General features: G+C 30.0%; 7 protein-coding genes across 10 annotated transcripts in view; 4 read left to right on the top strand and 3 right to left on the bottom strand.

Annotated features, from left to right (window-relative positions):
- Window positions 1-13502, top strand: part of LOC139099458 (chymotrypsin-2-like) — a 161840-nt gene that overhangs the window by 60622 nt on the left and 87716 nt on the right. The window lies entirely within an intron of this gene.
- Window positions 27-1630, top strand: LOC139099289 (uncharacterized). Of its 3 annotated transcripts, none has more exons than XM_070651709.1 (2): window positions 27-114; window positions 282-1630. In XM_070651709.1, exon 2 carries the CDS (start codon window positions 320-322, stop codon window positions 1526-1528), a length of 1209 nt encoding a protein of 402 aa, XP_070507810.1. In that variant the 5' UTR covers window positions 27-114; window positions 282-319; the 3' UTR covers window positions 1529-1630. The 3 variants fall into 3 exon arrangements, with proteins under 3 accessions (XP_070507810.1, XP_070507811.1, XP_070507812.1); XM_070651710.1 differs by lacking the exon at window positions 27-114 and adding an exon at window positions 133-186; XM_070651711.1 differs by lacking the exon at window positions 27-114 and adding an exon at window positions 190-207.
- On the bottom strand, window positions 1628-4121 carry LOC139099287 (N-acetylgalactosaminyltransferase 6-like). Its single transcript, XM_070651708.1, has 4 exons — window positions 3056-4121; window positions 2850-2998; window positions 2626-2796; window positions 1628-2565 (listed from the first exon to the last, which is right to left on the bottom strand). The coding sequence occupies exons 1-4, from the start codon at window positions 3766-3768 to the stop codon at window positions 1691-1693; spliced, it is 1908 nt and encodes a 635-aa protein (XP_070507809.1). The 5' UTR covers window positions 3769-4121; the 3' UTR covers window positions 1628-1690.
- LOC139099408 (putative uncharacterized protein DDB_G0283431) lies at window positions 6826-7632 on the bottom strand. Its single transcript, XM_070651849.1, has 2 exons — window positions 7488-7632; window positions 6826-7244 (listed from the first exon to the last, which is right to left on the bottom strand). The coding sequence occupies exons 1-2, from the start codon at window positions 7501-7503 to the stop codon at window positions 6850-6852; spliced, it is 411 nt and encodes a 136-aa protein (XP_070507950.1). The 5' UTR covers window positions 7504-7632; the 3' UTR covers window positions 6826-6849.
- LOC139099379 (cuticle protein 19-like) lies at window positions 8813-11560 on the bottom strand. Its single transcript, XM_070651820.1, has 2 exons — window positions 10882-11560; window positions 8813-10818 (listed from the first exon to the last, which is right to left on the bottom strand). Exon 2 carries the CDS (start codon window positions 9283-9285, stop codon window positions 8872-8874), a length of 414 nt encoding a protein of 137 aa, XP_070507921.1. The 5' UTR covers window positions 9286-10818; window positions 10882-11560; the 3' UTR covers window positions 8813-8871.
- LOC139099380 (cuticle protein 19-like) lies at window positions 9613-10171 on the top strand. Its single transcript, XM_070651821.1, has one exon. It carries the CDS (start codon window positions 9690-9692, stop codon window positions 10101-10103), a length of 414 nt encoding a protein of 137 aa, XP_070507922.1. The 5' UTR covers window positions 9613-9689; the 3' UTR covers window positions 10104-10171.
- Window positions 11455-13445, top strand: LOC139099304 (N-acetylgalactosaminyltransferase 4-like). The gene is made up of 3 exons (XM_070651728.1): window positions 11455-12149; window positions 12206-12525; window positions 12586-13445. Exons 1-3 carry the CDS (start codon window positions 11455-11457, stop codon window positions 13443-13445), a joined length of 1875 nt encoding a protein of 624 aa, XP_070507829.1.

The raw sequence follows: 13502 nt of genomic DNA, 5'->3' as shown, positions 1-13502 counted from the left end.
AAAAGAGAAAAAAGCTTTTGAGAGAATTTATTTTTCTATTTTTGTTTACTCAGTCAATAGTTATTCATTGTTTTCGTCGAAAGATAAGCAAATTTTGTGAAATTATAAAACAAAGTAAGTCAATTGCTTTCAGAACTTTATTATCTTTACTAAAAGTAGATGACTACAGTTTAGAATAGTAATCAGGTCGAGTTTTCGTAAAAATCTGTAATTCAAGTCTCATTATTAAGAAACAAAATACTTTTTTGATAATTTTCACATTTTCTTCTTATTATTTTTAGATCTCATTTGATTCTTTTTCACTTTTTGAAATCCAGCGATGGCTTTTGAACAGCTGCAATTTAAAAGAAAATTCGATAATGTTTATGAATTGAAAGGACGGCTCATAACATCAATTGAACTTGAAGGAGTTCCTGAAGATTTTACTGACTTATATGCTGTTGCTGATGTGTTTCGTATCCAATCGGATCTTTCTGATAAATTTCGTGGAAAAAATCTTTCAATTTTTGCAAATTATGTTGAAGTCACTAAGCCTAGTACATTCAATTTATCAGGCGAATCGTCGATTCAAGCATTTGAATCCGATGCCGGACAAGATGAAGATGGTACAGGTCTAGATGGTAAAGATGGCATGTCAGGAAAAAGTGGTGGAAATTTCGCTCTTAATTGTAGATTAATCAAAAATGATTCACAATTAACAATATTTGCTAATGGAAGTGAAGGAACTAATGGACAAAATGGTGGAAATGGCCAAGACGGTATACATGGCAAAGACGCAACGCAAAGAAGTTTCGTTGTTGATGGATTCAATTGGAAAATGAGCTTTGACATTGATCAAAAATGGGAAATGAATGCAAAATTTGGTTTGGAAGATTGTGAAAAATCAGAAATAACAACTGAAGATGGATTGACTGCTTATGTCTTTAAGCAAATTTCTATCCTTGATGACTGGGGATTGATGCTTGTTGTAGGAGGAAAGGGTCAATCTGGAAAACCAGGAGGACTTGGTGGATGTGGAGGAAAAGGTGGACAAGCTGGATCTATTGTCATACACTGTGACCAAAGTTCACATCCAGAAAACATCGTAGCAACTGCTAATGCTGGTAATGATGGACAAAATGGAACAAATGGATCAAATGGCGCTGATGGTCGTGAAGGTCGAGATTTGTGGAAATATGACCAGAGAAATTGGGGAAATCCAGAATGTTTCGGTGAAGATAGACCAACAAAATTCAAACTTGTTTGGGGTGAAAGTGCTGACTACACAGTATGGGATGGTGCAGCAAATGAATATGTTCGTGTTGAGAAGGATTATGACATTGCAGTTCCAACAGCTGTAGCGAGAAATGATTCTGTTAAGGAATCATCTATTGAAGTTCCTGATAAAATTCCTTCATTCGACATTTTGGCTTTAAAAAATGAATATTCCCACTTTTTAGACAGCAATAAAGCTGGGTCGATGAAGGAATTTGAAAAAATGTCCATACAGCTAGCAAGCAAGAACACTATTGATATTGTATTGCCTTAAACTGTAAACTTATTAGCTTTGCTTTTCAGCTTTTTAAGCTCTGTATTCTGTTGAAAACTGTTATTCGTAAAATAAATAATAATTTATTAAATAAAAAAATTACGAGTTGTTTGATTTTATTGTTCGACAATACAATAGAAAACTTAACTTAAAATATTTTTTTTAACTAACAATAGGACATTCCTCATCATACTTCAATGGCATTAAACTACTCCAATTAACTTCTTTATCACCATAAACAAATTGTTTATAAGTGTAAATGTTATTCCAGTCATTTAGAGCTGTCTCATTCTCATATGTAAACTTCCATTTCTGATCTTCATCCTCAAGATCACATTCCTTCATATAAATTGACTGTCCTGAGAAATTGGCTGTCAAGCATTGATTACCAATATCATATGAGTTAATCAGCATGTGATTCGTTTGATCATACTTCCAATATTGATTTCCACTTTCAGCATAATGACATTGAGGTGTTGCTAGCTTGTAAGAATCAAGACATAGCTCCATGTAGCCCACAACAATATTTTTCATGAAATTAAGCCTAAAAAATTGACTTTGTGGAATTTTTTTTGGATCATCAACTTCCTCACAATTATAAAGTCCAATTGGATCGAATTCAGATCCATTTAGTAAATCAATACAGATATTCTCGTATATCACAGACTTTATTTGTCCAGAAGCAAAGACTGGAGTTTCCTTTGTAGTTGGATATCTCAATAAAATATCAGGTGCAATATTATCCAAAAAATATTGAAAACTTTTACACTTTAATTTATCTCGAACAGCTTTTGGTCGACTCAAATCACCAGCATCAACTTTTGCAAATTTTTCAGGACTTCTGCTGTAAACGACATGTTTGTACTCATCAAGCCAGACTTCAGCAAGTCTTTTAAAATTTCTAGTTAAATAATCTTCTTTAATATTATTTCTAGATGGATTATAAATGCGAAATGTGTGGGATACGCGGCTGCAAGGAACTTCATAGAGCCCATCTGCACATAACCATAACTTGAAGCTTAACTCGTAGTTTTCAGCTGAAAATGATGAATGAATAACTTTAAATAATGCAACAAGAATCTAAACTATAAACTTACCATTCCATATTTTGTATTCTCTGTCATATCCATCTAGTTCTTCCATGAAAAATTTCCTATCAATTGCAAAACCACAACCGAGCATGATTGGATTTGGATATGGTTTAAGTGGATTAACACCTTCTGGTATGGTTCTCATGAATCGTCTATAAATCAGTTCCCAATCGATTGCTTTAAATAAAAAAATCATAAAAATCGTTATTAAAATCTTTTGTCGAACATACCTCCACGATCTCCAATAATTAATAAAGGTACATTTTCAAAAGTATCTGGTTCAAAGTTATCAATTGATGGCATTGTTGCTAATCGTCTGTTAGCTTTAATTGGTGTCAATAATGGCGGTAACCAATTGATGTTAACCTCAATATGTGAGCTACAAATAGAGACATGAATAATAATGTTCAAATTTGTGAAAGTAAAAACCACTCACTCAAAAAACACCAAAACCTCTCCCGTTGCAATCTCAGCACCTTCTAGCCTCGTAACAATCAATCCTTTTCTCTCTTTCAAGTTTTTAATCTTAATTGTTGTGCTTCTAAAATTCTCTGTAACATAATGCTGCAATGGCTCATAAAGCTCATCTTTTGTGCTACAATCATTGACTAAAATAATTTCATGTAGCAATTCCGGTGGAGTCCTATTTACGATTGAATGTATTGTTCTCTTAAGTACACTAAAAATTTCATTATGAAAAATCACTATAATTGACACATTCGGCAGTTCTTCGGGATACAAAAACTTTTGACAATCTGGATGTCTTGTGTCTTGAATTGACCGATTGACACTAATTTTGTCAGACACAACAACAGCAAAGCCGGTCTCTTTATACAATTTATCATTGAGAGCGATTTCAGTCTCATTTGTGAGTCTAACAGCTGCTCCATTCTCTCCCGGACCGATTCTCTCACGATCTTTATAAATCTGTTCATAATCATGCCAGTCTCGACATTTATGTAAAAATTTATTTGATCGAAATTTAGTTAATTTATCTTGTGTAAAATTTGTTATTTTGTTGTCACTTGAGAGATCTAATAAAATACTTAAAGTTACTAGAACTAAAATTCCAAACAGTGGAATTAAAACAAGAAAATATTGAATTGATAAATGTCGAAGTTTCAGTTTCAATGCTTTGAATGACAACATTGTACTGAAGACATTTTACTATTTTTGTGGATTGGTGTGTAGATGTCCAAGAGAGGTGTTGCAAAATTATAGAGATGAGAAACTTGAATTTTTTTAGATACATTTGATATTGTATAAAATTTTGCTGATTTGTATGCTTCTGTTGATTTGTTGTTCTTTTTTGCTTCTTATTGGTAACTCTTGCTTGAATATTGACACCGATTGTTATTTCTGTTACAAATTCATTCCTAGATTATATTGCTGGTCACCATTTTCCAATTTTCAATACAAGATGCATGTTTTACACTTGAGAAAGTTTTTGAAACACTGCCTTATTTGCAAACAATAATGATTTATTTTAAACCAAGTGCTACAGCAGCCTACGAAGAAAACTGCATCACGTGAAATACTAGTTAATTCACCAACATAAATAAAACAAAAGATGATAAAAACGCGATGCGCACACAAAAAAGTGAAAGAGGTTGAAGCGACAAACAAATTAAAAATGTCAAGGACATCGCTTGTTATGGTTTACCATTTTTTCAATACATATTGAGAAATTTTTTGGCTCTCTGTTTTCAATACGTTGTCTCTGAAGAAATCAATTTTCGTGAGATCTGTGAGCATTATTGAAAATTAAAAGTCAATTGGGAGAGAAAATTTTATTGCTGTTCATTAAAAATCGATAAAAAGAAAATATCATGAAAAGAAAGAAGCATGGACATAAATGCACATGTTTGCTGCTTTGTACATTGATTTTATTTTTTACTGATTAATATAAATTCAATAAATTATTGAAGGTAAACATTTCCCATAATGCAATTTATAAATGAATTGCCTTTTGTGGAAAATTTGGAAAATAGAAAAATCGTTATGATTTGGAACAATCACGGACACGATTTCATTTACAAGTATTTTGTTTTAAACAGACATGAAGCTTTTTATCAATAATTTTCAAAAAGTTCAACCTGTGTCCAAGTGATGATTTATTACATTTATTTCTTTCAAAAAGTTTCTGGTAGTTCTTAAAGTTCTGGTTAGGGGTTTCAATCCCGGGATCCCGCATCCCGGGGTCTTGCTATCGGGATTTCCCGGAGAATCCCGAAAAATCCCGTAATCCCGAAAATTCTAATCTCCATCCCGAAAATCTATCGAGATCGGGATTTTGAGAAATTCTTCGACATAAACTTGTCGTTTACTAGTACTTTTACCACATTTCTGTTTGCTTGAAATTATTCATTGAGCCCTAAAATTTCTAATAAAACATTTAGTATTACATTTGTACTGGAATTTGACCAGAAACGTGTTATTTTTCTTCATTTATCAATATGAAAAGAATACTTTTTTTCATTATCCAATCCCGGGATCCCGGGATCAGTTTTTCAAATCCCGTAATCCCGGGATTGAGATTTTGTCCCGGGATTGAAATCCCTAGTTCTGGTAGTAGAAAAGTGGATGTTGAATACCTTTTTTTACATTTTTTCTATTTTTTATTCGATCAGTTATGTAGAGACATACTACATGAAAAAATTGATTATTATTAGATATAATTTATTACAAAGCAGGTGTGATTCGGCAAGATAAATCTCTAAAGCAAACTGCATCACGTGAAACATTAATTAATTAATTGACATAACATTCCATAACAAAACATTATAGAGACATGATTGCTACTCAAAAAAGATGAAGCGACAAAGAAAAATTAAAAATGTCAAGGTCGTTTTGGTTTACGATTTTTTCTCTCCTCAAAATTGAGAAATTTGCTAGCTCTCTGTAATCAATTTGTTGTTTCTGTAGAGTATAATTTTCGTGAGAACTATGAGCTTTGTTGTTAATTAAAAATGAGTCAATTTAGAGAGAAATTTTTATTGTTATGTATTGAAAATTGATGAAAAGAAAAAGACCAACAAAGCATGTGCACGTTTGCAAAAGTAAACAGCTTTGAGCATGGATTTTTATTATTTAATAAAAATTCAATAATAATTAGTTCATTTATTAAGTAAGAGCTGCCATGACGGGTAATCGGTCGAAATTGGCTCGATATTCCCTGAGATCAAAACCAAATTATTTCGGTCGTTTGGTCAATATTCTGACGATAATTTTAAGCATGTTCTTATTTCCTCAAACCTCCCAAAAATCTGCTCGTGTCAGAATGGTTATCAACTTTCATATCAAAATATCACCAATCTCATCATATCGTTCATTATTTACTTCTATATAGCGTCACTGTGATCAGATTTCCCTGGCACTTTGCGAGTACATAAACAATCACATTATTTATGACAACAGCCATGAGAAATGAATTATTTATAATAAAGAATTTTTAAACAAACTGATTTGGCGGCTTCAAGTAAAAAAAATTATGAACAGTTCTACGAAAAATGACTGGCAATGATAAGTTTTGTTATTATGAAATGAAAGTAGATTCCTGTTGTTTTGAGAACTTTTGAATGTGACCTAGAAAGCTATGTTGAGGATGGCTTGGTATAATGAAAAATTTAAAAAAAAAAATATTTAAATATTTTAAATTGAAAAATTTTATTACAAGTCTTAATATTAGGAAAAATAAGATCAATTGCGCACTTTTCAGTAGGATCTTAGATCCCTATTTACAACGAAAAGTCTATAAAGCAAATTCAACATTCTTCAATTTTGAGGAGTATATTTGTGTAAAATTTTGCAATATTTTTACTCATTTTTACAATTTAATGTTTAAATTTATTTTAAAATACTAGCTTAATAGCTATAGTGCTTACATGCTATTCTTATTCATCCTAAATAAATTTTAAAACATAATGAATTAATAAAAAAGAAAAATTTGAACAAAAATTATATAGGTTTAGTTAAAAAATCAGAAATTTTTTGAAAAATTAATTTAAACTACATTAGTAGAATTTTTAAAACTAAAATGTTAAAAATAAAATTTGGAAATTTAATTTTAAGTGTTTTTAAAAATTTTAAATATTACTTAAAAAATTAAATATTAAAGATTTTTTTAAACTTTTTAGTTTTAAAATTTTAAAATTTTAAAATTATCAACTAACAATTTAAAAAATATAAAACTAAAATTAATAAAATTATTAAAAAATTCAATTTAAAACATTAAATTCTAAAATAAGTATTTAACCGGTCTCTTTTAATTTTTTCATCACTTGGTAATCGATACCTTGTATATGAAAGTGAATTTTGATTATCATATTTTCTGTCACTAGCATAATCATTTTGCAACCACGAAGAACTTCCATCTGGTCCAGCACTATTATTTGAGTCATCAGTTGACGAACGTGAACTGCTAATTGATGAAGAATTTTCTCTTTGATTACTGTTGAATGTATATTGACCTGAGTTGCTGTTATTGAAGTCACTGCTGTTGTTCAATGAACCACGATTGTTTGCTTCATGTCTTTCTGGTGTACTCCAGTTATTTGAATGATTTCGACGATCATCGTTGCTTCTGTCTGGACTGTATAATTCAGGCATGAGGTTTCGAAAAAGACCTTAAGAAAGTTTGTGTTAAATAAGATGTTATTTTAAGGATTTTCAAAATTTTAAAATCAAGTTTTTTTATTTTAAATTTTTTTTGTTAAAAACAAACTTCTAAATTTTTTTAAAAATTTCAATTAAAAAAGTGTTTTTTTTTTTTTTTTAAATAAAAAATAAGAATTGTTTAAAAAATTAAAATTTTAAAAACTTATTTAAAAATGAATATAATATAAGAATATTATAAATTTGTAATTTACCATTATATCTTGACATTTTGGATGAAAATTATTAAAAACTCAATTAATTAAAAAAAAAAAATTAAGCAATAAAAACTAGTAGTTTCTTTTATGTAAAATTTAACACAAATTTATTTGAATTAACAAATTTTTTTTCTTAATATTTTTCAATTCACTTCTTATGTCCTTAGCCTTTAGAATCTCATGCACAAATGAAATTAATTTTAGTGAACAATTAACTTACTTCATTAATATTTGTTTATTTTATGGAAAAATTTATCGCAGCTTCATAAGAATTATGACACAATGTGAGCACATGTGAACAGTTTATGGTTCCTTTAGTCATAGCACATATTTGTGATTTTGTGTAATTTGAAGACATTAATAAATAAAGTTTGCGATATTTTGTTGATGATGTGGAATTTCATTTTAATTTTGATGAATCTAGTCCAACATGAATTGGACATTAGAAATGTATAAATATAATAATAATAATTATTCCCAGGCACAGACTTTTGGCTAGCAACTATATGGGGCAATTCCCCTAGGGTAATCCAGCAAATCAAAAAAAGTGGTTTCAGTTAGACCAATTTTATTATTTTATTATTATTGTAATTATTACAATTATTGAGTCTAGATGAAATTTCTCTGAAAATAAGCCAACTTTGCCGCAAAGTTCGCATTTTATAATTTCAAGTTTGAGTTGGGTTTGTTCACATATTATGAAATTTGTAAACCCCTTCCCCACTGAATTTTTGATCCCTTTAGTTACAAAATTTTGCACCCTATTTTTAAAAATTGTACATAATAAGTAAACGGTCAGGCTTAGAGGACAGTCTCAAAAAATTATTAAAACCAACAAAATCGTGAGTTATTAACTAAAATATCATCAAAGTTCCAAATAATCATGTCTATCAAGAACAGTTTATGGTTCCTATAGTCATAGCACATATTTGTGATTTTGTGTAATTTGAAGACATTAATAAATAAAGCTTGAATTGGATATAAGAAATGTATAAATATAATAATAATAATTATTATTATTATTATTTTATTATTGTTGTAATTATTACTATTATTGAGCTACTTTATATAATTTTAAGTTAGAGTTGGGTTCGTTCAACGGTTATAGTGACTTGATTTGAAGACTACTTAACGATGATGTCTTATTGAATAAATTTAGTATAATTTGTTTAGGATTTCATTCCAGAGCGGATCAATGCGACAAGCCATTACTATGATTTTATACATCTGAATAAATACTCAATGTAATATAAATTAAAAAAATTATATTTTCATACTGCAATTGATTCAAAATTATTTATTCTTATTAAAACAAATGGCATTTAATCAGAAATAAATCAAAAATTGCACTAAAAAATCAAATAATCATTTTCTTAAATACTTAATGATGATATCCATGTTGAGCATGTCCAATACGTTCAACATGAGCTTGGAATCCATTGTGCTTATCAGATGAGTATTTGACAACACGTTTTGTTCCATCAGCTTCATCCAATGTGTATTCACCCTTAACAACATCTCCATCACGATGCTCCCATTGACTCTTGTGGTCATTTGTGTGTGGATCATGAACTCCATATTCGAATTTGTATGATGGATGATGATAATAATCCTTGCTGTCATGATGATCGTCGTGGTGAACTGCGACTACTGGAACTGCATGATGAACAACTGGAGCTGCATGATGAACAACTGGGACATCATGATGATGAACTTTGACTTCATATGCATGTGAAGCATCATGATAAGCAAAAGCAGCTCCGAAAAGTGCAAAAACTACAAAAATTGACTTCATTTTTTTTAACTGTTTGTTTTAAGCTTGAATCAAACTTTGTAATTGACATGACTTGTTCGATTTTCATTTAGTATTTATACAGCTTTTCAAAAAACTTTATTCAAGTTCAAATATTTTTTTTTGTTGAATTTCTCTTTGATTTTATATGCTTCATTAAGCAATAAATATCTGTGAACTTATTCATTTCTGCAAAAAACTGAAACAAAAAATGTATTTTTGGGTGTCAAAATGTTTCTGAACTTAGACTAATTAATTCAATAAAATTTTCAATTCATTCACATTGAAATAATTTGCAAAACATAAAACTTGCAACATAATCGAAGTATAAATAACATGAACAGCTGTTCAGACTTGCATCAGTTCCAATTCAAACATTCAACAGCAAACAGTCCACAGTTAACAAAATGAAGTCAATTTTTGTAGTTTTTGCACTTTTCGGAGCTGCTTTTGCATATCATGACGCTTCACATGCATATGAAGTCAAAGTTCATCATCATCATGTCCCAGTTGTTCATCATGCAGCTCCAGTTGTTCATCATGCAGTTCCAGTAGTCGCAGTTCACCACGACGATCATCATGACAGCAAGGATTATTATCATCATCCATCATACAAATTCGAATATGGAGTTCATGATCCACACACACATGACCACAAGAGTCAATGGGAGCATCGTGATGGAGATGTTGTTAAGGGTGAATACACATTGGATGAAGCTGATGGAACAAAACGTGTTGTCAAATACTCATCTGATAAGCACAATGGATTCCAAGCTCATGTTGAACGTATTGGACATGCTCATCATGGTTATCATCATTAATAAGGCTAAAAATATGTCAATTTACTCATTTATCATGTCCATAATAAAAAGTCAAGAAATTTAGGAAAATTTTTTTAGTTTTAACTGTAAAATTTTTAAATATACAAAACATAATAAGAATTTCTGCAGTCATTCACATTTTCCAGCTTCAATATCATGAACAAGCTTTCTTACTTGCGTTTTGTCTTCCGCAGACCTTGATATTTCCTTATTTTTACATTTATTTCCTTGCAAAAAAAGTTGATTTAAGTTTATTAAGCTACTAAAAGCTTGAGGGTCAATATGATTGATTTCGTTATTTGCCAATGAAATGTGTTCAAGTTTTGGATTAAATTGGAACAAATTGTTGTGAATTGATGTAATTTTGTTGAAACTTAGATTTAAAAATTTTAATTTGTTGAAAAGTTTTAAATTTTCTTGATCTATTTTATCCAAATTCATGTTTGTAATCCTAATTCCTTCCAAGTTCTTAAATATTATTTCAAGTCCAGTTGGAAATTTGATCATTTGTCCGTTATTGATAGTAATCCATGTTACATCATCATTAGTCTTCAAGCTTTCATGTGTTCCAATTGCACTAGAAAATGAATTTTTAATTTCAAAGATTTTGACATTTTTTACAACACATTGATAAGTTATGCCAAATTTTTTGTATTCGCAGTTGATAGTTGATGCAGAGTTAGAGTGCATAAGTGATGCAATTATAATGAAGATTCTATAGTTCAAGTAGAATATAGTCATATATAGTCTTTATTCTGTATATAAGGAGTTTAATTACCTTAAAAATTTTAAAAATTTCATATTAATTTCTTAATGTCAGTTTTATGACTAAATGGGAATGTTTTTAAATAACTAATGAATTTGAGAATCATTTGCCTCTTATCTCTTATATGTAGACAATAATTCTGAAATTCTGTTATCAATAATTACACATCTTCTCTCATCACGAGGACCAAAGAAGTATTTTATTTAAATTAATTAAATCTTTGAAAATGTATTGATGCACCATTTTTTATCAACATCTTAATTACATATGTAACGATGTTCAAGGCTTAATTTGGGGTTCAAAACCTTTTCAAAATTTTGATAATTTATACCAAAAACTTAAAACTCCCCAGAAATATTAGTTAACACTGCTTTGCTATCTTCTGCAATATTTTCAAACATTTGATATCAGATCTTTAAATTGAATATTATAAATATATCAAAATTTATAAAAATTCTATTCAAAGTTAACAATAAACTACTCTAATCTTCCAAAAATCCAGTTTTGGTTCGATTCATCGAAACAATTTTTAACTAAATAATTTCACCATCATGTTGATGCATGATGATGATGATATTTAGTATAATGGAAACAATCAAGACATTACCACCGAGAATTCGACAATTTTCGATTAAATTTTTTTTAATTTTAATTCCAATTTTGGAAATAATAGCTCTAATTGCCCTCAGTGCATTATTAAATCTATCAAGTGACAAAAATTACAAAACAACAACAAAAATTACGTCAAGAATTCAAAAAAGATGTCGCGATTGGAATAATTATGAGCAAATTTACAGAGAAATGACCAGAAAAGGTCTCGGAGAGAATGGAACTGCTGTAATTCTCACAGATGAGAATGATATTGCTCTCAATAAAAAATTATTCTCTGAGACTGGATTTGGTGTTGTGGTGTCTGATAGAATCAGTGTAAATCGGTCAATTCAAGACACAAGACATCCAGATTGCCAAAAGTATTTGTATCCTGAAGAATTGCCAAATGTGTCAATTATTGTGATATTTTATAATGAAGTATTTAGCGTGCTGCAGAGAACAATTCACTCGATTGTGAATAGAACACCACCGGAATTGCTTCATGAGATCATTTTAGTCAATGATTTGAGTTCTAATTCCGAACTATATGATCCACTTGAGGAATATGTTGTTGAAAACTTTCCAAATACGACAATTAAAATCAAGAATTTGCAAGAACGGAAGGGATTAATTGTAACTAGACTTGAAGGTGCTCTGATTGCAACTGGAGAAGTTTTGGTGTTTTTTGAGTGAGATTGTCATATGATTTTCATACATAACTTATATTATCAATCAACTGTTTTAGTTCCCATACAGAAGTCAATGTCAACTGGTTACCACCACTTTTAGCTCCAATCAAGGCAAATAGAAGACTCGCAACAAATCCAACAATTGATTATTTCTCACCTGAAACATTCAAAGTTGATGGAGCTTCTCCCTATAGCGATAGAGGTGCATTTGACTGGGAATTGGTTTATCATCAGTTTGATAGGAGAGTTCCAGATGGATATAATAAGCTGAAACCCTATCCAAATCCTATAATGCTTGGATGTGCTTTTGCAATTGATAGAAAATTTTTCATGGAAGAACTTGATGGATATGACAGAGATTTTCGGATTTGGAATGGTTAGTTTCCTTTTTATGATTTTTGTTCTTTATAGGTTAATATATGTTTTAAATTTCTAGCCGAAAATTACGAATTAAGTTTCAAACTATGGCTTTGTGCTGATGGTCTCTACGAAGTTCCATGCAGTCGCATCACTCACACATTCCGAGGATATAATCCATCAAGATCCAATGTTCCATATGACTACCTAGGCAGAAACTTTAAAAGACTGGTTGAAGTCTGGTTCGATGACTACAAAGACGTTGTTTATGACAGAAATCGAGAGAGATACGATAAAATTGATCCAGGTGACCTCAGTCGTCCTAAAGCTGTTCGTGAGAAGCTCAAATGCAAAAATTTTGAATACTTTTTGAATTATGTGACACCTGAGCTGATTGTGAAGTTTCCAATTGAGAAAAGAGTTCCTGTTTTTGCATCCGGGCAGATTAAGCTATTGTTGAATGAAAGTTACTGTATGGATTTTGTAAAAGGTCAAAACAATGAAACAGCAAGAATTAAAGAGTGCACATTAGGTGATATTCCAGAATCTCAGTACTTTCGTATGACTTTCAATAAAATTATTGTTTTTGGATATACTGAGCTTTGTCTTGATGCTTACAATATTAATTTCCAAGGATGTCATTATTCGAAAACTGGAAATCAATTCTGGAAATTTAATTTAACAACCAATATGATCAGCAATGGATCTGATGATAATGAAAGTTGTCTTACTGCTAATTTTGAGGAGCATACATTCTATATAAAGGCCTGCAATGTTAGCGATATGAATCAAAAATATAGCTTTTCTTATCAAAATTCTACAGCATTAAATAATTGGAAAAATATTAATGGATATGAAGACTATTTTTATGGTGGACAAAAAATAAATTGGGACTCTATGCTACCTTTAGAATATGACGAGGAATGCCCTATGGATTAAATTTTTAATAAATTGAAAACATTTGAAATTAAAATTGAAACTTTATATTATTTAATT

This window comes from Chironomus tepperi, unplaced genomic scaffold (genome assembly GCF_022539635.2).
Source record: "Chironomus tepperi strain 1889 unplaced genomic scaffold, CSIRO-AGI_Ctep_v1 contig_467, whole genome shotgun sequence".
Taxonomy (NCBI): domain Eukaryota; kingdom Metazoa; phylum Arthropoda; class Insecta; order Diptera; family Chironomidae; genus Chironomus; species Chironomus tepperi.
This window is presented reverse-complemented; position numbering and strand designations above follow the sequence as displayed.